This window comes from Trachurus trachurus, assembly GCF_905171665.1.
Source record: "Trachurus trachurus genome assembly, chromosome: 12".
Classification (NCBI taxonomy): Eukaryota; Metazoa; Chordata; class Actinopteri; order Carangiformes; family Carangidae; genus Trachurus; species Trachurus trachurus.
In genome coordinates, this window is record NC_139908.1 from 8,316,867 (window position 1) to 8,344,012 (window position 27,146).

At 43.4% G+C, this 27,146-nt stretch overlaps 3 protein-coding genes across 5 annotated transcripts in view; 2 read left to right on the plus strand and 1 right to left on the minus strand.

The window, feature by feature from the left end:
• Positions 1–1,281, plus strand: dnlz (DNL-type zinc finger). The gene is made up of 3 exons (XM_083983130.1): positions 1–410; positions 532–671; positions 1,124–1,281. The coding sequence occupies exons 1-3, from the start codon at positions 120–122 to the stop codon at positions 1,278–1,280; spliced, it is 588 nt and encodes a 195-aa protein (XP_083839256.1). The 5' UTR covers positions 1–119; the 3' UTR covers position 1,281.
• A 792-nt stretch (positions 1,282–2,073) lies between these two features.
• uck1 (uridine-cytidine kinase 1) lies at positions 2,074–6,134 on the plus strand. 2 transcript variants are annotated; one of them, XM_083983129.1, is made up of 7 exons: positions 2,074–2,254; positions 3,308–3,467; positions 3,605–3,701; positions 3,811–3,953; positions 4,051–4,145; positions 4,242–4,290; positions 5,250–6,134. In XM_083983129.1, the coding sequence occupies exons 1-7, from the start codon at positions 2,165–2,167 to the stop codon at positions 5,441–5,443; spliced, it is 828 nt and encodes a 275-aa protein (XP_083839255.1). In that variant the 5' UTR covers positions 2,074–2,164; the 3' UTR covers positions 5,444–6,134. The 2 variants fall into 2 exon arrangements, with proteins under 2 accessions (XP_083839255.1, XP_083839254.1); XM_083983128.1 differs by having other exon boundaries at positions 4,051–4,290.
• A 432-nt stretch (positions 6,135–6,566) lies between these two features.
• Positions 6,567–27,146, minus strand: part of rapgef1b (Rap guanine nucleotide exchange factor (GEF) 1b) — a 49,619-nt gene continuing 29,039 nt past the window's right edge. The window contains exons 6-27 of one of the 2 annotated variants that reach the window (XM_083983564.1): positions 26,876–27,037; positions 26,093–26,143; positions 25,425–25,539; positions 24,988–25,174; positions 23,504–24,034; positions 21,953–22,155; positions 19,847–20,008; positions 17,088–17,225; positions 16,413–16,505; positions 15,304–15,389; positions 14,003–14,108; positions 13,126–13,201; positions 12,631–12,718; positions 11,671–11,760; positions 11,363–11,548; positions 9,759–9,843; positions 9,553–9,647; positions 9,367–9,445; positions 9,181–9,282; positions 8,967–9,064; positions 8,155–8,283; positions 6,567–7,904 (exon numbers count right to left, since the gene is read on the minus strand). In XM_083983564.1, coding sequence (XP_083839690.1) covers positions 7,754–7,904; positions 8,155–8,283; positions 8,967–9,064; positions 9,181–9,282; positions 9,367–9,445; positions 9,553–9,647; positions 9,759–9,843; positions 11,363–11,548; positions 11,671–11,760; positions 12,631–12,718; positions 13,126–13,201; positions 14,003–14,108; positions 15,304–15,389; positions 16,413–16,505; positions 17,088–17,225; positions 19,847–20,008; positions 21,953–22,155; positions 23,504–24,034; positions 24,988–25,174; positions 25,425–25,539; positions 26,093–26,143; positions 26,876–27,037 — 3,013 coding nt within the window. In that variant the 3' untranslated portion in view covers positions 6,567–7,753. The remainder of the gene's footprint in view (positions 7,905–8,154; positions 8,284–8,966; positions 9,065–9,180; positions 9,283–9,366; positions 9,446–9,552; positions 9,648–9,758; positions 9,844–11,362; positions 11,549–11,670; positions 11,761–12,630; positions 12,719–13,125; positions 13,202–14,002; positions 14,109–15,303; positions 15,390–16,412; positions 16,506–17,087; positions 17,226–19,846; positions 20,009–21,952; positions 22,156–23,503; positions 24,035–24,987; positions 25,175–25,424; positions 25,540–26,092; positions 26,144–26,875; positions 27,038–27,146) is intronic. The other variant, XM_083983565.1, reaches the window with a different exon arrangement.

Here is a 27,146-nt window from a genome sequence, read left to right on the forward strand (position 1 = left end):
ACCAACGTGAGACTCGTCTGTTGTATCTCTGAAGCACTGTAGCTGTCATGTTGAGTTTACATTAGTGTGTTTTGACCTTTTGGGGATAATAACCACCACACTCTCACCGAAAGAAGACGATGGTGTTTGTCGGCCGGTTGTGTCGCCGTGGTTCCGCCCTGTCCAGACTGAGCACCGCCGCCGGGTTTCACCTCCATCCTCCCGGCGGCGCAGCGACGACCGCAGCAGCCGGGGCGGTGCTCCTCTCCCCCCGGCAGGACCCGTGGAGGCTCCGCTGCTTCTTGTTACCTGCTGACAGAGGTGAAGCTGGATGGATCAGCTGCAGAGGAATCTCCACTTCCCCGAGCATCAGAAGCGACGCTGTCGGGAAGATCCAGACAACACATTACCATCTTGTTTACACATGCAAGGTAGAAGAACCAGAAACCCCCCTGCCTAAACCAGTTTTTGTGGTTGTCTTGTTGTGTATTTTTATTTATTTTTCTCCCTCGCATAAATCTGATAGGCAGGTTGTGTCATGTTTACTTACAGGTTTGCTCTACTAGATCCACAGAGAAGATATCAAAGCTGGCATACCACAAAGGTGTAGTGCTAGTGACATGTCCAGGGTGTAAGAACCACCACATCATCGCTGATAACCTGCGCTGGTTCTCTGACCTGGAAGGAAAGAGGTTGGTGCTGCTCTGAACTTCTCAGGATAAAGCCATAAATATTAAACCCAATTTAAATCCAGAAAGATATTGGTAATTGATCTGAAGATGTAAACAAGTCTAGTCTGTTTATTCATGGAGCATATTCAGAAACAACGACTAAAGTGCTTTACAATTAGACTGAATTATGTGTATTGACAAATGACAGCAATATGGGAGCTGAATACAGCCATAAAGGCAACAGTAAGCAGTATTGCAGGAAGGACAAATAAGATGAAGCGTTGCCAGTCATGTCTGTGAGGTGACTATTAAAAAAAGATGATGAAAACACTAGTGAAGTAGACAAGTCAGTGATAGTTTAAGGCTTTTCAGAGGATCTAAAGAAAGTCTTGGTTTTGTTATACTAAAAGCTGCACACATTATATGTCTGAATGACTCGTGGTTGATGTACGTTGTTTGTTTCTTTGTTTTAGGAACATTGAGGAGATCCTTGCAGCCAAAGGAGAGACTGTGAGGAGGATTGAAGGAGGAGGCGCTGCTTTGGAGATAGTGATGGACGAATCCAGCAAAGACAAGAGACAATGTAGCGAAGGCACCGAAAAATCAGACAAAGATCCAGAAAAACAATAATAGTGTGTTTATGTATGTATTGATATTGAAATATATTTATATTTACTGATACTCATAATAAATGTGAACCTTTTTTTTTTTTAATTATTGCTAATGTTCTTTTGTGATACAGTGTGAGCAGCCCTCCGTTACCTGATCATAAAGATAACGGAAAAAGCATGTTTTATACCATCACCACTACAACCAAAACTATTCATATATATAGTGGCATGCAAAGTTTTACATTTTCAAAATGACAGAAAAAGAAGCAGGGCCCGCAGCACAGGTTTGGCCACCCTGCATAGTTAGTAGGCTACCTAGTAGCCCCCCCTATGGAAACTATCACAGCGTATAAATACTAAACAGCTTGTCTGATACCTTGGTCAAAGTTATCTGAGAGCTCATATCTCCTGGGTTTCTCATTCTTTTGCAAGGTGCTGCTTTGTTTCCCCCTTTTCAATCTAAAATCGTAGAAAACAAAAATAATACACTGATATTGCTTAAAATATTGCAAAAGTGTGTCTCATGTTTAACTTTATGCCTTTTGGAGATAATTTCATCTTCCACTCACATTAACAGAAATTTTGACCAGGAGTGCCCAAACTTTTATTTTCATGTCTTTCATAAATATTTCAGTTTCACTTTAAAAACGTATATGTGTAGTCACGTATCTTATTTTATGTAAATATTTAATCAACCCAACCACACTGGCTCTGATCATAGACTGTAAAAAGAAGGCTCTGATACAACCTGAGATGACCCAGTGTTGACCTCTCGTGTTGAGACAACGTTCGATCTCGCGAGAACAGCCCGCTGGTTGTTATTGCTAACAGATAGCATAGCTAGCATTCGGCGAAGCTATCTTGTTATTTTCTACTGACTTTTCCGTCTCTGTCGGACCTCTAATGGATGCTCTCGGGTCGCCGGACGACACGGAGAGGCCACGACACCGCCCTTTCCTGATCGGTGTCAGCGGAGGCACCGCCAGCGGCAAGGTCGGTCCTATTTCAGCCGAGAACGATGAACTCTTCCCCGGTTGACGGAAATTAGCATCACACGGTTAGCCTAGCTCAGTTTGCCAATAATCAAAGTGTGAAAGCAGCTGACACGCCCCTCGTTTTTGTAAACATTTAGCCTCTAATACTTCACAAACACACAGCACCGTTGTCTTTTCTAACTTTACGTCGTCTTCTTCCACTGTTTCTCTGTCACACCGAAGAGCTCCATTTTAGCCAATTAGCTAGCTGCTATAATCAATATAAATCAATTCCTTAACAATGATAAACAAACACTGAAGTGAAAACGTCACTGGAGCCACGTTGTACCCCACAGTTCAAGACTGTGGCATATCGTTTAAAATAAGTCATAGCTTTTTATCCATCTAATGATATTTGGTTAGAAGATTCAAAAGAGACATTGATGTAAAATGCACTTCCTGCTCTGGAAATACTGAATCAGTTACTCATTTATTTTGGCACTGCTCCATTGTCCAAAGCCTGGAGATCGACGTTTGTAACTTTATTGCTAACAATGTTGATAAAGAAGTTGTTTTAGAGGGATGCACTGTTTGGACTATTTGACTTTGAAGCCCAGTGAAACATATATTATCAATATCATCATACTGATGGCAAAATTTCATATTTATAGAAAGTGTACACGAAGAAAACATCTTTTGCTGCTTTTTACAATGTGCTCAAGTAGTCCATTGGTTCTTTTAAATTCTGAAACCAAAAAGCGACCAAAACTATTAACATTAGCGAACGATTTAATATACTACATTAAACTGTATGTATGAGAATGTATGTGAAATGCATTATGTTTTGTTGAAGCTATGCATTTTGTAAGCTTCCTGTGTATATGAAACAAGTTCTAATAAAGTAAAAAAAAAAAAGAAAAAAAGTTAGAGGCTGTTGTCTCCCCCTCTTGTCTCCCAGCCAGGACATGCCCACTCCACAAACCACATTGTAATAGTTTCGTGCTGGCTTAAGCCTGTCAAAACATTGTTGATGCCTGATCATAAATAATAATAGGACATTTTCCTGACACAGTCAACGGTTTGTGCCAAGATCATGGAGCTGCTGGGCCAGAATAAAGTGGACCACCGCCAGAGGAAGGTGGCTATTATCAGCCAGGACAGTTTCTACAGAGTCCTGACTCCAGAGCAGAAGGCAAAGGCGCTGAAGGGCCAGTACAACTTCGACCACCCAGGTGTGCAGTGCAGAGTCCACTTTCTTTACAACTACTTTTCCCCTCCTCATCAGCCTGTATTACTATATATTTACGCTCTTATTGAGGTATTTAAACGTTGCTTTTCCTGCTGTTTTTCTATTTCAATGTCTTTGCAGAGGCATTCGACAACGAGTTTATGTACAAAACCTTGAAGGACATAGTGGAGGGAAGGGTGGTTGAAGTGCCAACGTATGACTTTGTAACTCATTCCAGGTAAATAGGAAAAGCAGTGACTGACTGACCCCTGATCAGAAACCACCTGTCCTTGCCTTTCTCAGTACTTTTGTATGAGAGTCGTGTGTGTGTCCGTGTGTTTTTACAGGTTGGAGGACCGGATCACAGTTTACTCAGCAGACGTGGTGCTCTTTGAGGGGATCCTGGTTTTCTACCCCCAGAAAGTGCGCGATATGTTCCACATGAAGCTCTTCGTCGACACAGATTCAGATGTCAGACTCTCTCGGAGAGGTATTATCGCCAAACACACTATATATTCCTGTTGTTGTTGTCACAGTTGATCGATGGTTTGGTTTGACCTATGTTTTTTAAACATTTTTTTTTGTAGTTCTGCGAGACATGAGCAGAGGGAGGGACCTGGAGCAGATCCTCACACAGTACACAACGTTCGTCAAGCCTGCTTTTGAGGAATTCTGTTTGCCTGTAAGGACGACAACAGCTGGTTATTATCAGTCATTTTACAGAGTCGACCTTCTGAGCAGCATGTGTGACTTTTATTATTATTTTGTTCTCTCCCAGACTAAGAAGTATGCAGATGTTATCATTCCAAGGGGAGTAGACAACATGGGTAAGTGCTTTTTTCTTTGGTGCTATTTGTTATTTTTGTAATATTTAATACTCACTTATTATTTTGTTATTTTTTGTTGTTTAGCTTTGAGGAATACACATTTAGTTTGCTTATGATATTTAGTATTGTTTGAGTTAATTTGGGTATTTATCAATGCTTTTATTTTGAAGGTACTGGGTGAGTTTACATCATAGACAGGTAGGCAGGCAAAGGTGGGCCAGGCACCTGGGAGGGCACTGCACAAACTCAAAATCTTTCCAACAGTATTTGTCTTATTTCTTGTCAAAATGTCTAATTTCTAGTCAAAACTAAACTCTTTTCACTTAAAATAAGAATCATCACCTAAAAATGAACTTGTTTTTAGATCATTTTCATTTGTTTCAAACACATTTTCACTTGAAATAAGTAAATCTGCCAGTGAAAGCAAGTTTTTTGTGAAAAATTGTGATCCATTATCATATTTTTCTACTTATTTCAATTAAAAATATGCTTGAAAGAAGTAAAAAGTGTCTAAAAACAGGAATCTGTACGATCAATTAATTGTAGCGTTTAATACCGCGATTAATTGTGAAAACAAGTAATCGTCGCTCTAAAATTGCACTCGGAGAAATTTAAGAGTTGGTAGTCCAAGTGGATTAGATACATAAGATCCCGGAGACCTGAACTGCTTTAAGCATCTCTATTACATGGCTTGAAGTACCAGTCTATTAATCTTGATGGAAAAATGCGTAAATGTGACTTCTTTTGTTCAAATGTTCCTATTTAAAACATTGTAAAATGAAAGGGAGAGTAATAGCTTGGAGAATATGTTAACACAAATTGTCCAAATACATGTTTTTGTTTAGCTCTGTATGAGTGTAATGGTGCTGAAATGACTTTCTACGTTTCTCCCTGATAAAAAGAAAAAGAAAACAAGTAATCGTGACATCTCTACATACCCGTCTCTCTCTCACCACCAGTGGCCATCAACCTCATCGTGCAGCACATCCAGGACATTCTGAACGGAGACATCTGCAGGTGGCAGCGAGGGTCCGTAAACGGCCAGGGCCCCGGGTTCAAACGGGCCAATACGGAGCAGGGCGACATACAGACCGGAGCCGTTAACCCTCCGGGAAAGAGGGTCCTGCTGGAGCCCAGTAGTCGGCCTCACTGAGGACCGCATGTGTGTGTGTGGGTGTGTGTGTGCTGGGATGTGGCTGTGAAGATGAGCTCGATGCTGTTGTTGACGTGTGTAGCGTGGGTTAATTAAAGACTGATGATGATGATGATGATGATGCCAGTCTCAACTCCCACCCTGCAGCCTTTTTGAAAAATTGATATCCAAAATAACTAAGTTGCACGCATTTAGTGCTGCAGCCTCTTTGTAACTCTACTGTAATTAGCACTGCGTAACAAATATGCTAATATTTTGCTTTTCATATGTGAAAGTCTTCCATGATAGTGTTGGATTCTTTTTCACTGTGGTCAGACAAGCGGTTACTGAAGTGGACGGTCATGCATACGGTTGAGAGTAGGCGGCGATATTGAATTGTTTAAATCCAGTGATGCTTTTGCACTTTGAATATGACCTCATAATTCACACGGTTATTATTTTTGTTGTTGTTTTAATAGAGATAAATATTAATATATTTAACTTATATTAATACTAATGTGTTATAGTCGCCTCTTTCTGTTTTCAGTAACTTATTCAAATCAGATTATGTACAGTACAGATGTGTTTCTGTAGTGTAGTTTGGTACCGAGTGTTTCCTGTCGATCATTTCATTTAAATGCAGAGTTCATGCCTTAACTTTTGAAAAGTTCATTTTCCATGCATCACTATTCATCTTCAACAATAAATGGAAATACCGTAAGAAATTCCAGATTGTTCATAATATGTTTTGTAAAAGAATAGTTCATTAACTGTAAACATCTTATAATACAAAGGGAAAAGTTATTCTTTTTATTTATACCTTATCACGCTTTTATTTTACTGGTCCGGCCCACTTGTTTTCCAATTGTGCCGTTTGTGGCCCCTGAATGAGTTCGACACCCCTACGTAGACCATAGCTTTAGGTGGGAGGGGGGGAAAATCGAACCCTGAGCAAAAAAAAGCTCTGGTATCGGAATAGTATCTGTATCGGCAGATATCCAAATTCTTGTATCGGGATCGGATCGGAAGTGGAAAAAATGTGGATTGGTGCATCCCTAATTCCATTATTAAGGTTTAAGGGGTGTTTCTGTTTTGTTTTTGTTTTTTTAACAAAGAAGGTGGAGTTTGTGAGTGACACAGTGTGTATAGAAACAGAGCTGTTTGTTTTATTGGAGTTTGAGAACACAGTGTGATGTGTTGGTTTTTGACCATTATCCCAAAAAGGAATCAAAATGATTTTTCTTTTTTTAACTACAGCACATTTTGGAATGACACACACAAAGTCACCGAGGACTTCAGTCACACACAAACACTTTCACACAGCGACATGACTGGGACATGATTGTGATTGCCTTATGGTTCTCTACACTTTGAACACGGCACACAATGATTCAGTTATGACATACATAGATCACAGCATCTTTAGTAATTTATCTTTTTGTGTTGTTTTTGCTTTGCTTTTTTTTAGTGCACATATGTATGGCACTTGGGAGAAGCTAAGCTCTTCTCATAAGCATAAACATCCTTTTTAAGAACAAAAGGAGCACTGTATATAATACATTTCATAACCATACATGATTCTTACACAAAAAAATGTTTCAAAACAAACTCATAGGTTCCAGTCTCTAATGGTCATCCTCTCGTCAAGTTCAAACCCCCCTCCTCACGCAGGCTCCTCCCCCCTCGGTCCGCAGCCTGCATGTCGACGTCACAGTTCACGGCAGGTTGTTTCTCGAGGTTCTGCTGTTTGTTTTTCCGAGGGTGGGAACTCGTCGTGAGTGGAGGGGAGAGAGAGAGAGGGGGTCGCAGGAAGATGACCAACAAATGGCACATACATAAAAGGAAGAGGAAGGAGCAACTTGGAGAGTTAATGGACCATTCAGCTCAATCTCAATCTCAATCTCACACACACGCAACAACAGCTCCACTCTAAAACAGAGAGCCCAGGGAGCAGACTTTGGTTATTTCCGTAGCGTCTCCCTGCCCGCTCTGTGCGACTGACTCTCTCTTCTCTTCTCTCTCTCCTTCTTGGCACCAGGACCTTCCTCCTGTTTCACCATTAGTCTCACAATCTCTCCCCGTTCGCAACGCCACAGCCACAGTAATCCCAATTTTTTAATCTCCCAGAGCAGCAGAGCTCTTTGTAAACCTCGGCCGCCGCGCTTCAGTCGTCTTGTAGTTTGTTCTGCATTCCACACAGTGAGTTCTCCCATTTCGCTCCAAGCGGCTAGTAGCTTCCATTCGTCTTTCTCTCAGTCTGTAGTAAAGTGGAGTTAGTGTCATGAAGCACAGTTGGAGGTCAGTCTCAAGAGGGCCGACGCCGGCCGGGCCCTAGGTCTTCTCCTCGCGGTCCGTCTTGCGCCGGGCGATGTTCCTGGGTTTGATCTTGAGTGACAGCTCCCACAGAGCCTCCTCCGCCAGGTGGTCGCTGAAGTCGTTGAAGAAACACACGATGTCGTCGTTGCGCTTCAGCTCATAATGCCTGAGACGAGAAGATGAGAAGATGAGAAGAGGTCCGAGTTTGATCAACGCAGCAATTCATTAGTGAGAAAACAAGCAGTCGTGAGCTGACAGCCATGTTTTATGATATCAGAGTTTAATTATAAACAAAGCTGGTGCATTATACTTCCTGCCAGTTCAAACCGCTGACATTTATTACTGTGATTGATGTTTACAAAGCTTTCCCCTCTGATATATATCTTATGTCATAAATTCATCTGGAGTGGACTTACACTTGCTGGAAGCGCCGCATGCTGTCCAGGATGTTGAACTGCTGCCAGCGTTTGGAGAAATTGACCTTCCCGTCGATGAGGTCGGGGTTCCCCAGGTGGACGAAGGTCAAGTCCTGGAGGATGAGACCCCTGGAGGAGGAAGGACAGGAGTCAAGTCTTGGCTCTCAGTCAGAAATATACACTACTCACAAAAAGTTAGGGGTGTTTTTGGATTAAATTAGATCAGAATGCACCTAAAATGCATTATAACTTTTACAGGTGAACTTAATTTAACCTTCTCTAAACTTTTGAATGCACATGTCCAATTGTTCAGTGTTTCAGTACTTATGCTGTTGTTAGAGAACATGCTGTTCTCTAACAAGGTGATTAACCACAACTAAATGTTCTGGTTCTCCTTGGATCTTATGATCTTTTAAATTCTATTATTTATTTTTACCAAGCCAAGCTTCTGTCCTTTTTTTTTTTTTTTACTTTCCACCTTTTTTTTTTTAGAACCGATAATGCCGACTGCTATGGTTCTGATGCTGTGCAATGCTGCTCTGTCTATATGTCTATTGCTTGTATGTCTGTCACTGTATTTATTGTATTGTTGCTATACGGCTCTATGCACTCTTGTCCAAGACAAATTTCCCCTTTTGGGGACAATAAAGTTTATCTAATCTAATCTAATCTAATCTAAGATAAAGAAATGATCATTGCATCCTTCTACTTAAAAGGCTTTCATTATAGAATATCACTGTAGCATGAACTTTTTGTGAGTAGTGTATGTTTCAGTTCAAACATGCATGCACCGGTAAACATCATTGACTTACAGGTACGGGATACACGGAGGCTCGACCTCGGCCAGAGCAGCTCTGTACGCTCTGAAGGAGGAGGAGCTGTCAATCAACGTGCAATATTCCTCCAATCCCTGAGAGAGAACAAGGAGTTAGAGTCATATGAGATAAAAGTGATAATGATGATGATAATGCTTTTTTTTTTTTTTATCAATGAGAAGGCGATCTTGATGAACACATGGTTTGTCACCTCTGAGGTCTGTTTCTGCCACTCCAATCTCCTGATGGGGGCAGAGTCCAGGGCCGACAGTATTGCCAGGTAGGAGTTGAAATTATTCAACTTTCTTAAGTGCTGCAATAAGAAAAGTGAATACATGTTATTGCACTGAACAAAAAGTATAATGACACAAACATTAGGACTTTAAAGATGGCCAACCTTCATTATCTTGATAAACTTGAGGAGCAGCTTCTCTCTGTCTTGGGCTTTCTCCTGCTGAATTATCAAGGAGCGGACCCTGTAGTAGGACACAGAGGAATAAAGTGCATCGTGTTAAATATTTATAAAGGTCAGATGGTTTAAGACACAAGTCTAAAATATCTAAGTTTGTGGTTTTGCTCTCACCAATAGCTCATGTTGTTAAAGTGCTCTGTGAACTGAGTCAGGTTCGGACTCTTCTCCTCATTCTGCTCCTTGGCCCAAAGCAGCACCTCGGGAATCTGGAGGAGAAAACAGGCGGAGTTCAAGTCGTTAACACAACACATGTCAACAACAAATACTGGCGTCAGCAACACGGAAGACACAGAGAAGACACGGAGAATCCAACGTACCTCTATTTTATAGAAAAGTTCAGCATCAAGTAGAGTGAGCTGATCAGCAATCTCATGACTGCGGAAGTCGTGAAGAGTTCCAGGCCTGTTGGACACACAGACTGTTAGGTCATCACCGAAGCTTTAAGATTTAACCACAGAACTGAAACTGAAATTATTCCTCCCAGTCTGTCTTGGTAATTGGTTTATAGAAACTCTGGTTATAAATGTACAAAATGTAAAACGGAAACAAACTATCTGAATCTCATCTTTTTATGGTAACAAAACAGTTGGGGGGTTGTCCTTACATGTCCTGTTTACTTACTTATGTAAACTAAGGTTAGAAGAGCACAGAAGTAGCTGCCTTGTTTTGAAAGAAGTGAGACTTGACTTTGAGCTGCATCAACAGTTACAGACTGTGTGGTGGGTGAGCGGCTGATCGTAACGCTGCGATGTAAACACAGACAGAGCAGCAGAGAGCAGAGACACAACATGAGCTTCTGTCATCCGTCTCTGTTTCGTTTTGAAAATACAGCTGGGCGACGTTTTCCTCTCTTTGTCAAGAGTTTCACAGATTTTTTTTTTTTTTGTGTTATTTGTTTGCAGCTCGCCAGCCGTACACTGTGATACAGGAGCCTGGGAATCTACGGATCAGTCGGCTCAGAACTGCACAGCGAAGACGGGTTTTTACCCACTGATGGCTTTGGATAAAAAAATTGTGTGTAGGAAAAAAAAATGGTTTTACATTTTTAAGATTTGTATTCATTTATACATTTATTTTGTAACTGTCTGGATCCTCAAGGAGTATACACGTTATATTCTATGTTACTGTTAAACGGACTACGAGGAGTTTTCGGAAAGCGAAGTGTTTTCACACTACATTTCCCATGAACCTCTGCGTGCACGGTGAAATTCTTGGACCGGTGCAAGACGGACGAAAGGGAAAACATTTGCCAAAATGTTTTCATAAATCAAGAATGAAAGTCGGAGGTTCGAAGACGATCAGATACCGTCGTAGTTCCGACCATAAACGATGCCAACTAGCGATCCCGCGGCGTTATTCCGTTAGTTTCGGTTTCGCGCTGGGCGAGCCGACCACTTAATAATAATAATAACAAAATAAAGATAAAGACAAAACAATATATTTATCAAAAATGGACCCATTAACAAGTGTGGGTAATGTAGACTCATCCAAATTAATATGAGACTCTTTTATAGCCAAAAGCAAACTCCTCGTTGTCCCTTTAAATAAGAATATTGTAAAATAAATGTATAAAGCCAAATGTATTGGAGGAAACAGGAGACAGTTTTCATCGCAATAAAAGAGAGCTAAATAAGAGTGAGTGTTTTGATAATGGCTTCCGTGGAAACATTATTAAACCATTATACAAGCATCATGTGGGAATGACCATTAGTCTGAGTAGTGTTATGGTGTCTGGTGGTCAGTCTATCTATCAAGACCATTAACAAAAACACTGCCTGCTTTTTCCCAAAGATACTGAACGGCAAAACAGCAGCTTTCCACTTGTAGCATCCACACACCCTACTGTATCTATACAAGTCTCAGAAACAGATCGTCCCCTCGTCCCCTCATCCCCCTAGTCAGTCAGACAGACAGACAGTACCTTGCAGAGACCCCTCGGGAGGCCAGGGGCTTGAGGGAGTTAGTGTAGCGCAGCAGCTTCTTCTGCTCCACCTTGTCCAGGATGTTCTTGCGGAGCACGCGGGCGAGGCTGAGCTCGCCGTTGCACACCAGCGTGAACACCAGGTCCATCAGCTGTTTCAAGATGTCCTCCGTTAGCTCCACCAGGCTGCAGGACGGAGGAGGGAGAGGAGAGGAGAGGAGGGGGGGAAACGATTAGAAATATGCAACAAGACGTGTGGGGTCACAGAGTTTGTTGTTGAATTCAAAAACACACAGAGTCGTACTCACCACAGCTCATCCACCACACGAACCAGCACAAAAAACGTGTTCTTGCTGACTCGCTTCTTGAAGGTGTCCGGACTGTGGCAGAACCTGGTGTATGTGCTCCGTGGTCAAGGAAGGACAATGAAAACTCTAAAACTACCGGTACATGTGGTACCGGTACAGTATAGTACAGCACAGTACCGCACAACAACATGCTTAACTAAGATTTACAAAAGATTACGTTTTGATCAGGCTTCATTAAGGGAGAAAATAAAAAGTGTTCAAGATTTGCTCTTTGCAAATCCCTCTGACGTTGCCACAGTTTGTGGTTTTAATTAATTATATAATGATTATCCCGTACAGTGGCTTCTATTATACTCAAGATAGAACAACAATGTTACCTACTTGTAATACACTTAGGGATATTAAATCAACGGTAGTAAACTAGAAACTAAAACATTAGATAGTAAATCCTGTACATTAAATCTTGCAGTAAAAACAGTGGGGCTGTGGCTAAATGTTAATTTCATTATCAGTTAAGATACTGACTCTACATATTAGGAAAGGTCTATATTCTTAAAAATGCGAGAGAAGAGAAATATAACAAAGGATTGGCTGATTTTCAGTTATTTCTGATTAATGAAATAATCCATTAATCAACTAATAACAAGCTCCATGAAGCAACGACACAGCTGGAAAAACCTTGGAGGGAAAAAGCTAATGGCTCTCCTGTTCTCCTGAGGTGCCATTAACTTTCAGTTTCAGTAGTAATTTAAGACTCAAGTATCCATCAGCAGAGCTCGCTGCTGTTACTGCAGGTTTCTATTTCTGAGCATTTTCAAATGAAAGATATGAATAAAAAATTGAACAAGACAAACACATCTCTCCTTGGTAAATAAATCACTGAGCAAGAAAAACAGTCGTCGTGGACCGACAAAACAAACGATTACGCTCAGAGTGACACGTTGAGTGACTTGAAAAGGATATCTGTAGTGTAGCTTCTTAATGAGGTCCTCGGGGGTTATAAAAGTCCTATATGTAGTCAGAAAGGCTTCACAGTACAAAACGAGATCTGTCAAGCAAAAAAGAAACAGCATATTTCAGTTTGATGTGCAGCCAGAAGAGCTTTCCCCAATTAACCACCTAAAGATGAAAACACATCATCAAATGTGAAGGCTACAGTACATAACCCGGACTGACACATTGCAAATAAGTGAAGCAGAGGGAGAGAGAGAGAGAGAGGCAGACTGGGGCTATTTAACATGCTGCTCAGATGCAGAAAGATTAGAAACGTGGTGCCGTGTCAGTCAAAATAAAGAATCACACTTTACAAACACAAGTTAATCTCTATGTCTTTGAACGTAACAGTTGCTGTCAAGGCTGAGCTGTAACAGTGACCCTGAAGCACAGTAACATTACTCAAATATGTGGGCTAAGTATTATGAGTCTTAATGTGTCCTGTGTTAATCTCTACTGTACCTTTGCGGTCTGTTTCTGTAGCGTGGACTAATAGGATGTCTCCTGATCCGGCACGAACATCAGGGCCATCGTCATTCTGGGGGAATAAAAAAAAAATTAAGGAAGAGTGAGCAAGGTGTGGAGAAGTGGAGAAAATGACGGACAGAAAGATAGAAAGATTGGAGTGAAGTGAGTGAGGAGTGAAAGCAGAGAAGAGGAGAAGAGTGGTTACAGTAGCTGTGGAGTGATGCAGTCTAGCCTAAAATGTAGCTCGCACCTTTCCTTTCTGCCTTTCTGCCAGTTTTTTTTTTTTTTTTTTGTCCTGCACCAGCTCCTCTGATGACGAAGAAAAAAAAAAAAAAACTCAGACTAGTGTAAGATAAAAGCAGCACCACTGCAATACGTCTCCTGTAACACCTTTAAATGTCATCACAGGCCATGAATCTTTCCTCCTTTTTGCAATCCTGATCTCTCCCCTATCTCCTTTTTATAAATCATTGCTGTCACATTGCCCCTAACCTTGCAGAGTGGCGAGCAGCATTCACACACATCTGTCTGTCAGACTGCACCACACAGGACAAAGAAGGAGGAGGCGTAGGAAGAGGAGAAGGAGGAGGAGGAGGAGGAAGAAGAGGAGGGCGGTTTTGGCACTTTCCAGCTCTGCAGTTTCAGAGGCTGGACTCCAGAGGGCAGCAATGGCTATCGCAGCGCTGCATCTCGGGATCTGATTACACATCTGAGTGACTCTCGGTGACCTTTCAGTCCAGCGCCGGACTAACAGGATAAAATGTGCTTTGTATGCTGGAGCTGCAACGTTCTGTCACAGCACATTTCTAAAAAAAAAAAAACAGTGCACACAGCATCAGCAGCGGCCGGCGGCGCGTCTCTAGTCTCTCACCTCTTGTTTTAGTGTTATCCTACTCATAATCTCCTTGTGGTCTATGAGGGAGAGCTCGTCCACATCTTCCTCATCGCTGCCACCAGACTCTGTTGACTTCTGCCTCCTAAAACACACACACATACACACACTTTAACACAAACCATCATCACACCACAAAATCTGTCTGTAGTCGTGCCAGGCACCGTTTAGTATTTTTTGTGGTGCACCTGGTGCACCTGCAGCACAGGTGGGCTCACACACACAAAACCTTATCATATATTATAATGTGGGCATGTTAGAGGTTGTGCCAAACGTGGCCGATCCCAACACAATACCTTAATCTCCTGCAAACACAGCTCTCTGACTTACCTGACGTATCGTTGTGTTGCAGATATTTGTACTAATGCACCATTGTATTTCTCATCAAATTTACCAAATGTAGAATTACAGATGTAGCCTGTTTTTTTTTTTTTCATGTTATCAGATTTCTGTCTAAATTCATTTTTATATCGAATTCAGTCTAGACAGTTTTTCATGGAACAATGACTGTGACAATCTGATAATGAATTAGTCACCTGCTTAATCATGTTACGGTGACATCTACATGAACCTGCAGGATACACCTTTTTTTTTTTTTTTTTTTTTTTACGAAAGCTTTTTGTTTTTTGGAAAACAGCATCAGGAAATGTATCAGTCAAATCACATCATGTTGGCGGCTGCAGGCAGCAACATGTCTGGACTGTAATTAAACTACAGAGCTCTGGGTGTTACTCTGGCCGAAGAAGACAGAGCAGCGTTGTCGCCCCGAGGAGACGGGAACAGACCCGACGCTCCTGGAGGGGGAGGTGGTGGTTGTAAGAGCAGGATGAACTGATCTAAGATGTTTAATGAGACTCTGTCGACTGTTTTCAATGAGCCGAGCTGGGGCTGATTTTTCTTGCAACAGTCTGGTGTTGGTTGCACAAAATCTAACCAGTGCATGCCGTGCATAATTATGGCTTAATAGCATGCATCTCCAGTCCTGCTAGACTACTAAAAAAACTCTTGATTTTCAGGAGTGCTGTTGATGTTCTCCCACAGCGCACTGCACAAAGGGAGTTGAGGAGCTATTCACAGCTGGAAAAAAACGAAATTTAATTATGAATGCTGGTGAAATAGCTCCAGAAACACCTCAGAAAACAGGCGAAAGTTGCATTTTAACTGATGTTGTGTTTTTTGAATCATATCCAGTGCGTTGGTTTCTTGTTTACCAACTGTAAAGGGTTTAGTATATATAGCACATGCTTTATTATACAGGTACTATACATTATGACCCTTACCTTTCCTTATCCAAAGCCTCTTTGCTATTGGTGGATGGCATCTGAGGGGTGGGGTCTTGAAGTACATCATCAGCTGCAATTGTTTCCTAATCAATGGACGGAAAAACAATAATCAACATCTGTGCAGCAGAACATGGAACGTCGATGGTGAACGGTTCCATGCAGTGACAGGAGCCGGGTTATTGATGAGATCGCACGGACCGCCAGGACCTCATGCAACATGTTTGGTGGAGAGGAGAGGAGAGGAGAGGAGAGGAGAGGAAGGATGGATTCTTTGTACACAACAAGTCCCAGGATGTTATGATGATCCCTGCTAGTGTTAACTCACATGAGGTTGCAAAAGGGGGCTGATGGGTAAAAAAAAAAAAGGAAAAAAAGCAGCCTTTTTCTTCAGCTTGAGGCAGGAGGACAGTCCCAACACAGATGAAACTCATTCACACTGAAACCGCACCAAAAGGTGAAACCACAAAAACGTCTGTACGTCTCTATCATTCCCACACACACACACACCACCACCCAAACACAGCTGAAATACACCCACCGACTGCTCACACACACACACACATTGACCCAGAGGAATACAAATACAACCACATACGCAGTCACACATGCACAAGCGCACATAAGCTGTTATGGGGGAATGTTATTGGAAAATTGAAAACCAGTGAACCGTTGAGAATCCCTTTTGGAGCGGCGACATGTCAGGTGTTAGATCGGAACAAGGTTAAATGCTCATTATAGTTGAAGCGCAGCCACAGAGACAGCAATCACCAGCCAGGCAGGCAGTCGGACCAACATACAGATGGACATCTTTTTTTTTCTTTTCTTTTTTCTTTTTTCCCCCCACAGGCAAAACCCGTGAACCTGAAGTCATGCTCACTCAGGTTTGGCCACATTCACATTCCATCTCGGCGCCGTCAGTTCGAGAGATGAATCAATCAATGATGCTGCTGCAACAGATGACTGGACAGAGTGATGTCTGCCAGTTAGAACAAGATTCATAAGCCCCACTCCCCCTCCCACCCTCCTCCTCCACCTCCCGAAGTGACGGCGCGTGCAGATGGAATTGACCTTTCACCTGTTAGCTTTAGCGCTCAGCAGCTACTTACTCTGAGGGAGAGAGGCAGCTCCCCATTGGCCTGGCTGGACGAGTACAAGTTGACGTACTCCCCCTCCCCGCCCTCGTCATTCGCGCACTCGCTCTACGGGGGAAAAGAGGGAGGGACACAAACCGAGGCGTAAGGCGGCGGAGAGGGGCAACAGAGTTGTGTTTTCTTAAAGGGAGGGTGGAGAATATGTGACTAAAGGAAGGGCTAGCTAGCCGAGCTGTGGTACTGTACTGTACAGGACAGGGGGGGAGCGGTGCGTTTTTTTTGCTTGTTTTTTTTCAGCTCAGTCGTCATGACCACCAGGTGGCACTGGAGTGCATGGTTTATAAAGGTAACAGTATTTACTGTGGCAACAAAAAAAAAAAAAAAAGGAACATGCAGTGCAACATGCTCAACTGGGATTCCTTTAAGACCGATAATCAGACAGCAGACAGTTTGTGGGCAGCGATAGCAACAACAAGATGCCACTACGTGAATGAGTCATTATATCATCATCATCATCATCATCTGAGCTGCAATGCTGAATAATACCAAAGTGCAGGGATCTACTGTAACACCAGGCTGCCAAAAGAGGAAGAAGGGGTTCTGTATCACATAATAATCTGTCGGAGAGAGAGAGAGAGTGTGTTGTATCCTGCTTGTGCTTCCAGCGTCTATCCTGAGTGAAAAGCTCACCGCTGAGGTGTGGAGAGAGTCAGTGAGAGAAGACTCAGAAGGAAGACAGACGGCCACTGAGCCAGCCAGGGAACCGTTGGGCCCGCCCCCGCTGCCATCCAGAATGGTGGCATTGGTCAAGGCAACCTGGTCCAAGCTCTGCGATTGGTGGAAAGAACGAAAGCAGGAAAGAAGAAGAAGAAGAAGAAGAAGAAGAAGAAGAAGAAGAAGAAGAAGAAGAAGAAGGAGAAGAAGAAGAAGAAGAAGAAGAAGGAGAAAAAAAAGGAAAAATAAAAATATAAAACAGGACAGGACTAAAAGGATTAGAGAGGTGAAGACAGAGCAGACAGAAAAAGAATCTGAACAATAGGAGGCAGAGGAGAGAGAAGGCCGGGGAAAAAAGTGTGCACCTCGTTCTCCAACACCTCTATTAAAGCCTGGACTTATGGGAAGTGATGTGCCTGAACATGAAATGCACTCGCTGCACACTCGCATACACCCAAGAATGCAAAACTGGAACCAGTGGCGAAAAGGAAGAGACATCTCCGGTGAGATAACATGGAAGATGAGACGACAGAGATGTTTGACAGAAACACTCAGATTGGCCGACGTAAACTTTTGATTATGTACTGTATTGTCTCTAGATGTCACAATGTACGTGTGTGTGTCTTGTCTCTGTCTGTGTGTGTGTGTGGCCAGCTGAGGAGATGCCTGCCAGCAGGGAGGTAGCAGTAACCTGTTTTAACACGTTGTGCATACCAGCCCCGTAGCAGCATTCCTGCAAAAAGCGGTGCATACACAAATCACTGATAATCACTGCACGCACACACACACGCGGCTGCGCTGACACACACACATTTAGACACATATGGGGATGCATGCACGTGTTCACGCAGGATCAGCCGGCCACTCATTCAACAACACAAAGCTCGCAAATACTGATCAAATTAGAAACTTTTGGTACTAACGGATATTTTCTTTCTTCACTTTCCATTCAACATATGCAAAGCAGGTTTCCTGGCATGAGTTTACCTCCCCCATGACCCCCCCCCCCCCCCCCCCCCACCCCCAAAAAAAACATCATGCCCCAAGGAGTTGAGGAATGCAAACATTCCACAGTAGGAGACAAATGGGAGGTGTGGAAGTGTGTGTGTGTGTGTGTGTGTTTTTGGGGGGCAAGGAGGTTGCAGCATGGTGGTGGTGAAGAGGGAGACTAGGCAGATACGAGAAAGTACAAGGAGTGTGTGTGTGTGTGTGGGGATGGCGGATTTAAAGGGATATGCCAACTTTTTTTTTCCGTGTCTTGCCTCACTCCCGAGTCCATGACCAGCAGATAGACACCATCCTTTCGACTGTGTGTGCAGTAACAAGGGAGATACAGGCAGAGCTGGCGCACCGCTAATTAGCTTAGCTCAAACGCTGGAAGTGTATAGGTAGTGTTAGCCTGCCTCCACCTAAAGTCATCAGAGAAACTCTTCAGCAACTCTAAACGGAAACCGGCGGGCCGATCTTCGTCTCAAAACTCTCCGGTAAGGCATCTTGAGCGGTCAAATGCCGGTAACGGGACGAGATCGGTCAAAACGGAGGGTTCAAGCAAAGATGGTTTACTTTGGTTCAAGCTAGCTACATCGAGGGTAGGTTAGCTTCCTATTTCAAAGTAAAAGCACAAATTCTATTGTCATGGTTTTCTGTATGTAAAGGGCAACGGGTGTTTTAGAACAAAATTGCAAACAGCTGGTACTTAGACAAATTAACGAAACACTGCTGATCTAAATGGCTACTTTCTCACCTAAAAATGTTTGAAATGCTCATAAAGTGATATATTTACAGAGTTTAGAGCTAACATGAAATCAGCTTCTGACTGCTAAGTTCGGCTCAGGTAGGAGGCAGGCTAACACTACCTATACATTTCCAGCGTTTGAGCTAAGCTAATTAGCGGTGCGCCAGCTCTGCCCGTATCTCCCTTGTTACTGCACATACAGTCGAAAGGATGGTGTCTATCTGCTTATCATGGACTCCGGAGTGAGGCAAGACATGAAAAATAAAAAAAAATGTTGGCAGATCCCTTTAAGAAGAAGAGAGGAAGGAAGAAGAGCAGAAACTGTGGAGGAATGTGTTTTCCATCACGTCCATCTGGTACTGCATTCCTCTGGAGATATCCTGAGGGAGATCCACACCGTGTCTTCGCATGACTCGCACACCATGGGGTCATCGTGGGTCAACCCGTCTTACCCCCCCCCCCCAAAAAAAAAAAAAAAAAAAAACGGACCAGAGCCACTGTAACTGCTCTGGGGTCAGGGTCAGGCCCTAACTAACAGGAGTACAGGACTGATTAACCATGAGCTAATTCATTAACAAGAACCTGTTGATGGTTGAGACGTTCCACTTGGACCAACAAAGGGCTGTTTGTGCGCCCGGACCTAAGGCCTGTGACAGACTCTTGTGATATTTGGATGAGCTTCTCAAGACACACATACACATACACACACACACACACACACACACACACACTACACAACTCACTGACTGTATCTCTGAAGGCAGACGGACTGAAAAAGCGGGGGGGGGGCATCAGAAACCGCAAAAAAAGGGCTGCGGGGGGATACATGGACAGACTGCATCACATATGGAGACGCACAAAGGTCAAGCCACTCCTGGACCGGTCCAGGACCACACAACACCCACACCAGAGTGGAGGATGGGAGGGATGGGAGGGATGGAGGGAGGGATGGGGTTATTTTGAGGAGGGGGTGGGGTGGGGGTGGTGGGGGGGAACTCACCGTGGGTGTGGTCAAGGATGCTTGGCCAATCAGGTAGGAGTTAGAGACGGACATGCTGAGGCCCAGCCCAGAGCCCGCCTCCTCCATGGCCGCCACAGACGGCTGGAGGTGGCAGGAGAGAGAAGAGGAGGAGGAGGAAGAGGGGGAGGAAGAGTGGGAGGCCTGAGAAAGAAAGAAAGAAAGAAAGAAAGAAAGAAACGGAGGTTAAAGAAAGAAAAAGGGGGGAAACAGGGTGTTAAGGGAGGAAAAAGAAGAAAAAAAAGGGGGACAGTTGATTATACTAGTAAAGCAAGACTGAATTAGAGCAGATTTAATCAAAGTCCAGCGATGGAGTAGTGAGGTCAAAGTGGTGAAAGCTGAGGAGGAGGATTCTGGGAGTTCAGCTGGGAAATGCCAGCTCATTGGCTGCAGATATAAATAACAACAGAGAAGTGAAAGACTGATGCTGTAGAGGTGTTAAAGAATATGAGCGAGGGTGGCGTTATGTTTAAGTTCGAGGCTATTCCTAGAAGGGCCTAATTACAACAGGGGTTATGTGACGTGTAGCGCCGGTAACACACATCCGCGTCCGCTGCGACCGTCCAATAAACCTTCTTTAATGTCCCTGAGCTTTAAGGGCTTTGCAGAATCCAGGCCATCTACGACAACATGCTCTAAACAGGGCCAATATGCTATACTGGTGTTTTCACAGTAGCTGAAATTACTTTTTTTTTTTTCCTTTTCCAAAGCCGTGTAAAGTCGCCAAAGCGTGTAAGCCTGGAACATGGGTTTATGTTGGAGGCAAACAGGCTTATTCCACTGGGCCACGAGCTCATCAAGTCCAAAACATGAGGCCAGATTAGGCATTGCAGCAGGAGCAGAGATGAGCGTAGTTGGGACTGTAAAGCTCAGACAAAAGAATGATAAAAAATAAGAGCTGGGCACGGGGCTCCATATACTGTACACACAATGGTGGCAGATAGAGGACAATGGACAACGAGGACGAAGAAAAACTAACCGAGGTGGCCTGTGTGTAGACTGCCACTCAGCCGCAAAGTCTGTTTTCTTTCCCGTGTTATGATACTGTGAATCTATAGTAGCTACCCCATCTGTTTACTGTCCACACAACGTACTGTATCTGCACCGCTACAGGAAGTTAAAGCCAACCACAGATCAATGTGTGACCGTCATATACAAATGGAAAAACAGGCACATCTGTCTCCAGGTGAGAACTCTGTATATACACGACATCTGGCAAAACATGACCCATCAACTTATCATGCAATGACCTGCATGTTTTATAGTCACCATTACAAAGAAACTCAACTTTTGAGTTGTCATTCACATATCCAACCAAAACTGTCCAAACTGTGGCATAAAACATCGTGTTAATTTAGAAACCCACTGCTCATAATAAAAAAGCTGATTGAGAAAATGAGTTTTTAGGGGCTGAAAAAGGGCTCATGGCTCATCCCAGTGTCCCCTCTCCGGCTATGACCTCTCGTCTCCTCTCTCCACAGTGACTCACTGTCAGACAGTTGTCTCAATTAACCCAGACGCCGACCCAGATTAAGATAAGTGCGCTGGATCTGATGTGGGCCTGATAAAGGCTGGTCTTATCTCCCGCTAACGACCAAACACCTCTGTGTACGCACAGATGTCTGCTTCGGCTGCAAAAAAAAAAACGGTCGAGTGCGGGAGATAGAGGGTGAGGAGGAGGAGGAGGAGGAGGAGGAGGAGGAGGGGGCTGAATAGGTGACAGAGATAACAAGATAGGACGAGGCTGGAGAGAAAATTGATGAGGATTACCACTGGAAGGTACTTTAGCCAAAGAATGCAATCTGCATTCTTTCCCATTCGTCCGTCCCAGCACCGAGTCGACTGCACATGGTGGTTAATACAGTATTGTGTCCTCACCACGTTCTTTCTGATGTTATTATAGGCGTAATCTCAAAAATTGATAGTGTGATCAATGACGGCTCCACAGGCTCAAATACAAGGAAAATGAACGGAGCAATTTCAGCACATTAAGTGGCAGCTTTGTGCTCATTCTCCAAATTGGTGAACCTTGCTATTCATTTTTTTTTTTGTGAGACACACACTCACATCACGGAGGGGCTTCCTTACCAGTTGCCTTTGTTTCGGGGGCAGTGCCGGGGGGAGCAGCGGCTCGTGGACGGAGTCTGTGCTGCTGAAGGAGTCGTTGAAGCCGTAGACCTCCTGGAAGCGCTTGTTGCGCTGCTCGTAGATGCTCTCGCTCTGCGGCATCTGGTAGAACACGGAAGGCTGCGGCTCCGAGTAGTCTTCCACAAACTGCATGTACTGGAGAACTGGAGGAGGCAGATGGGAGCGGGTTACATCATATTTAATGTTTATTATGGCTGAGAATTATGACTCTGGAGTTATAAAGTCAAGAACGGACTTTTGAAATTTTGAATTCGGATTTTTTTTAGAAATAAAGTGCGACGGCAATTTCTTTTGGAAAAAGTTATCACAACAAATCAAGATAAGGTAGAAATGCATAACGAAAAATGGGAATCGGCCGATTAATCGTCTATCGGCTTTTTCCTGCTCAAAACTATCGTTATTATATCGGAATTTAAAAATCCACTATCGGTTGACCTCTACTTTTAAGTCAACAGTTTCAGTTTGTGATAAAGACTAGAATTCAAAATAGGCTGGGATAATAAATCAAAGGCAAAGTTTATCAAAAAAAAAAAAAAAACATTGCTCCACTCTCAAAAAACAAAAACAACAATCTTTTTTTCTTTTTTATGCACCGGTTAATTTTGTTTGTCTTTGTTTTTTTCATAAAATGAATAAATTCACACACTTTCACAATGTTTTTTAGGACTCAAACTCTTGGACAGCTAATTTTGAAAAAATAGCTTCAAAATTTAAGACTTTATAAAGTCGTGAAAATACTTTTTAATACTTTTTAAGGGTCTTAATTTTCCCCAAATTGATTTATCACCTTTTAATACTTTTCAAGACCCCGCGGATACCCTGTAGTAGTTACTGTAAATTTAAGTTTAGTAGTTTCACATCCCTTTCTTTTTTAAATTTTCTGTCCTGTTTTGGTCCTGCTTTATTATGTCGTCAGGTTTGTTCTGTTCTTTGTTTTCTGTTCTATTTCTATTGTCAGTTTATAAATTGTGTATGTTATTGCCTGTTTCCATTATATAAATAAATTAAAAATTAAAAAAGAAAAGACTTTTCTTGATGTGTCAAGTATCACTTGAAACGACACGTGCGCCTAGCCGGTGTCTCATCGAGCAGCAGGAAGCTCTGACTGTATGGAATGACATAATACAGTAGCCGGAGAGGAAGTGATGTAGCAGGCGTGTCAGGAAATGACCAAATGTTGCCCTCCGTGCCCCTGGAGCCGGACCCATTGTAGCACATCCTGGTATTCACTTCCTGCCTCTATTCACACTGGAATATTTCCTTGACATGAGCTATGCTACAATGAACTGATGATGAAGTGCAGCCAATGTCCCGCTGTCCCTCCACTAAATCAACCTCATCCCTTCCTTTATTCCTTCCTTCTTTAGACTCTTTGTCCTCTTCTCCTTTGCTTCTGTGCCCTCTATTCAGGCATCTTTTCTCTTCCCCGGTCTTCTCATTACATCCTCATCATCCCTTTCCCCCCCTCCCTTTCCCTTTCCCTTCACTTACTGTGTCTGCTTTTCTTTTCTGGGAGTGGCGGTGGGCTGGCGGGGACGTCTGCGTTCTCGCTGGCGACGTACTGCGCGACGAACACGCCCCCGTTCGTCTGGGGCATGGGCGAGATGGGCGTGAAGAGGGGGAACGGAGGCGTCGGGTGCAGCTCCTCCTCCGACAGGTTGTCGTACTGGGAGGGGTAGCGCTCGTACAGCACCCGGGACCCGCCGTCGGGGAAGGGCGACGCCTGCGTGCTGCGCCGCTTCTTCTGGGGCAGGGCGGGCGGCGCGCTGACGCGGGACGACTGTAACGGGTTGGTGAGCTGGTTGGGCTGCGGCGTCCAGTACTCTGGCGGCTGCTGCGGCGGAGGAGCGGCGGTGAAGCGGGGGTGCGACGGGTGCTGTCCGGGGACCGGGGACGAGGACTCGCTGTGAGACTCGGGCAGGGGGCTCAGGCACCCTCCCACCGGTATCGGGGGCAGGTTTTCCCCAACCGACAAGTCCTGGTGGAGGAAGTCGTAATCCGGGTCGTAGTTCTCTGTGTTGTCTGGATGGGTGAAGAAAAGGTGAATGTTACATGTTTGTCATCGTTCAATAAACACAAAGCTTCATAACATATAAACTGCACATGAGCAAAGGTGGCACAATATCCTGATCTCTTATCAAACCTTTTCCTTCATGTGACAGAGGTAATATACAATACGTACGTACACAGTTTAATGTAAACTAGGGATGTCACGGTTATAGATTTTCCTGGTACGATTATTGTCAGAGAAATAATCACGGTATTACGATTATCACGATTATTATGCACTAATTCATTTCACAACTCTATGAATGTATAAAATCAAATATAAGAGATAGGAGACAGATAAATATAATAGGTGAAAATATAATTATATTACTAATTATATACACAAAATATTTGAAATATCTATTAATATAAGACAATTTATTAATATTATCCTCCAGGGGAAATGTTTGAAATATTCAAGTACTTAATTGACATCCATAACAAATGTTTACGCTTATTTTAATTGTTTGTTTGTTTTTTTAATTACAAATAACACGCTAACATTTAAATTCCTACCAATTCAGTGCTACATTAGGTAAATTTAAGAGCAACAGGAGGAAAAGGCTTGCACACTGATCAAAAATGGCAATGTCTCCTTTTTGACATTAGGTAAATTGACATTAACCTAATTTAACCCAGTATCTGAGCATTTACCCTTTACTTTGGCGTACAAAGCCAAGTGGGTATCCTGCAGGTGGTGATACGTATTAGACGTATTTCCTCCTTGAGCTACTACTTTTCCGCGCATGCTTTACAGGCCGGCGAGCCGTTTTACCACTCGGGCACGTCTCTGTTCTGCAACTCGCACGGTGACGGTATTTAGGAACCTTTACGATTAATTGACATTTAAAACCGTGAAAACAAGTAATATATAATATATACATATATAACCGTGACATCCCTATTGTAAACTCTCTTATTCTTACCGAGAGTCTCACAGCTGGTGTTACGAGAACACTGACCGCTGTCCTGCTCCATGGAGGATAGCTGTTCGTCAGACTTGCTGAGTTTCCCCATGCTGCTGCAGGGAGACAGACGTGGAGAGTCGCCGCCGTACGACTGGCTCCCTCCAGAGAAACGCCTCTGCAGGAACTCCTGCTCGTAGTCCTGCTGCTGCACAGACACACACATTATTCAACCATCTAATGTAACATGCACATGTGGATGTACCGTATTTGCTTCCTGTATGTTGTGATGACATGTGCTAAGACTGATGATGAAGGTAGGCTATAATGGATGAGTTTCTAGTGATGTTTCTGTCTTTCTGCCTTGTGTTTTTGTAAATTTATTCCAGAACATGCAAATGTACTATGAATGACAATAAAACGGACTCTCTGACTCTGAGATAGAGCGACAGCCTCACCTGTCTGTGCACACTGCAGGGCAGACTGGAGCCGCGGCTCATAGGGGCAACGACTGCCACCCGTGTAGGTGAAGGGGCAGACTGGCGCTTCTTCGGGGGGAGAGCTGGTGGAGGACTATTGACAGATAAACACACAGAGCAGAATTAAGCAACAGGTACGTTGAATGTCATTGTCCCTGAGGCAAAGTCAGTACACACAATCAGGCAAGCACTGACATGTATGCACACACAAATCCATGTATGAATACATGAACACACACATTGTTACCCCCCCCCCCCCCCCCGTGGAGAAGTAGTGAGATGAATGGGAGGGTTGTTTCATGTTAGCCTCTCTCAGCTATGACATGAAGCTGCCCCTGCTTGTCAAACCTAAATTCCCTCAGAGTTAATACCAGGTCAAAATGCAGCAGCGAGCTGGACATAAGGCGCCATGATATGGAGGCCAGTGGAAAGATACTGCACGGGTCAGTCACACACTCTCATGCACTGGACGGTCTTCTGATTGGATGATGTTCTTGGAGGATGGCACAAACGTTGGGAGAATGCAACCATGCAAATCAAAAAAAACAAAACAAAACTTTCATCCAATCCAGAAGGTTTATGGAGAGGGAGGGGGGAGGTCTAGGGTGGGGTGTTATAATGACAGATGATCCTACAGGCTAACGTACTTTTCCTTCTGAGAGGGTCTCCTTTGGCCAGCGTCAGCACTCAACTGTGCTCTGTTCCCAGAATCCAAAGGGAAACCAAAGATGAGAGAAATTGAGACAGACAGCAGAAAGAGTAAGGAAGGAAAAGACAGAACAACAAACACACCCTGAAGTGACCCTGAAGTGTGAAACTTGTCAAAGATTTTCAGGAGTTTGAAATTAAAATATTTCTTATTTCCGAATCAATGAAAATGAAAAAAAAACGTGGGGAATTCATCCTTCCCATACCCGCATCCTAAAACCCCTTCTTCTTCCTCATTTGATGCGTGTGAAATGTTGTCAGAAATCGTTTTAAAAATAACCTCTGTGTAAACTGAAACAGCTGCTATGAATAAATGCAGAACGGGCTCTTCTGCTTTTCTGACTCAAGTGCAAAAGGTCACAAAAAAATTTCTGTGGGCTCACAACCACTAAGCCACTCTCTGAATTTCTTTGAATGGAGACAAAATTAGAAAACCCCCCCCCCCAAAAAAACACAATGGAAACTTTGAACAGAGGATAGAAAAATATCTTGCTCAGTCTTGAAAAGATCTGATGAAACCTTTCAGACAATATGATGTCAACAAACCACATGAAACACTGACCTATGCTTTTTGCACCATACGTCCTTCAAAATTAATATTTCATATGATTTTGTTATGAGTTTCACTTTGATCAAACAAAACCTTGAATTTCAGAATTGGATCCATGAGCTGCTGCGTATAGAGAGGTTGCAGTATATCACAGCTCACTGCACTTTCTCACCTGAGCTCTGCCATCTTTGCTTCAGGAAGGGGGGGTTTGGGAGGGGCCACGTCCTCGTCGGGGATCTCGGTGGCAGCCTCTGCAGGAGCAGCAGCTGGAGCCGTCTTACTCGAGACTTCCTGCTCCCGATCTATCGAGGGCATCTCCGACGGCACGCTGCTGCTATACACATGAAAAGCTGTGTGAGTGAGTGAACGACTAAACTACTGTAAAACTCCGTGTATAAGTCGCACTTTTTTTTCCATCTAAAAAGTTGGGTGTGGGTTATACA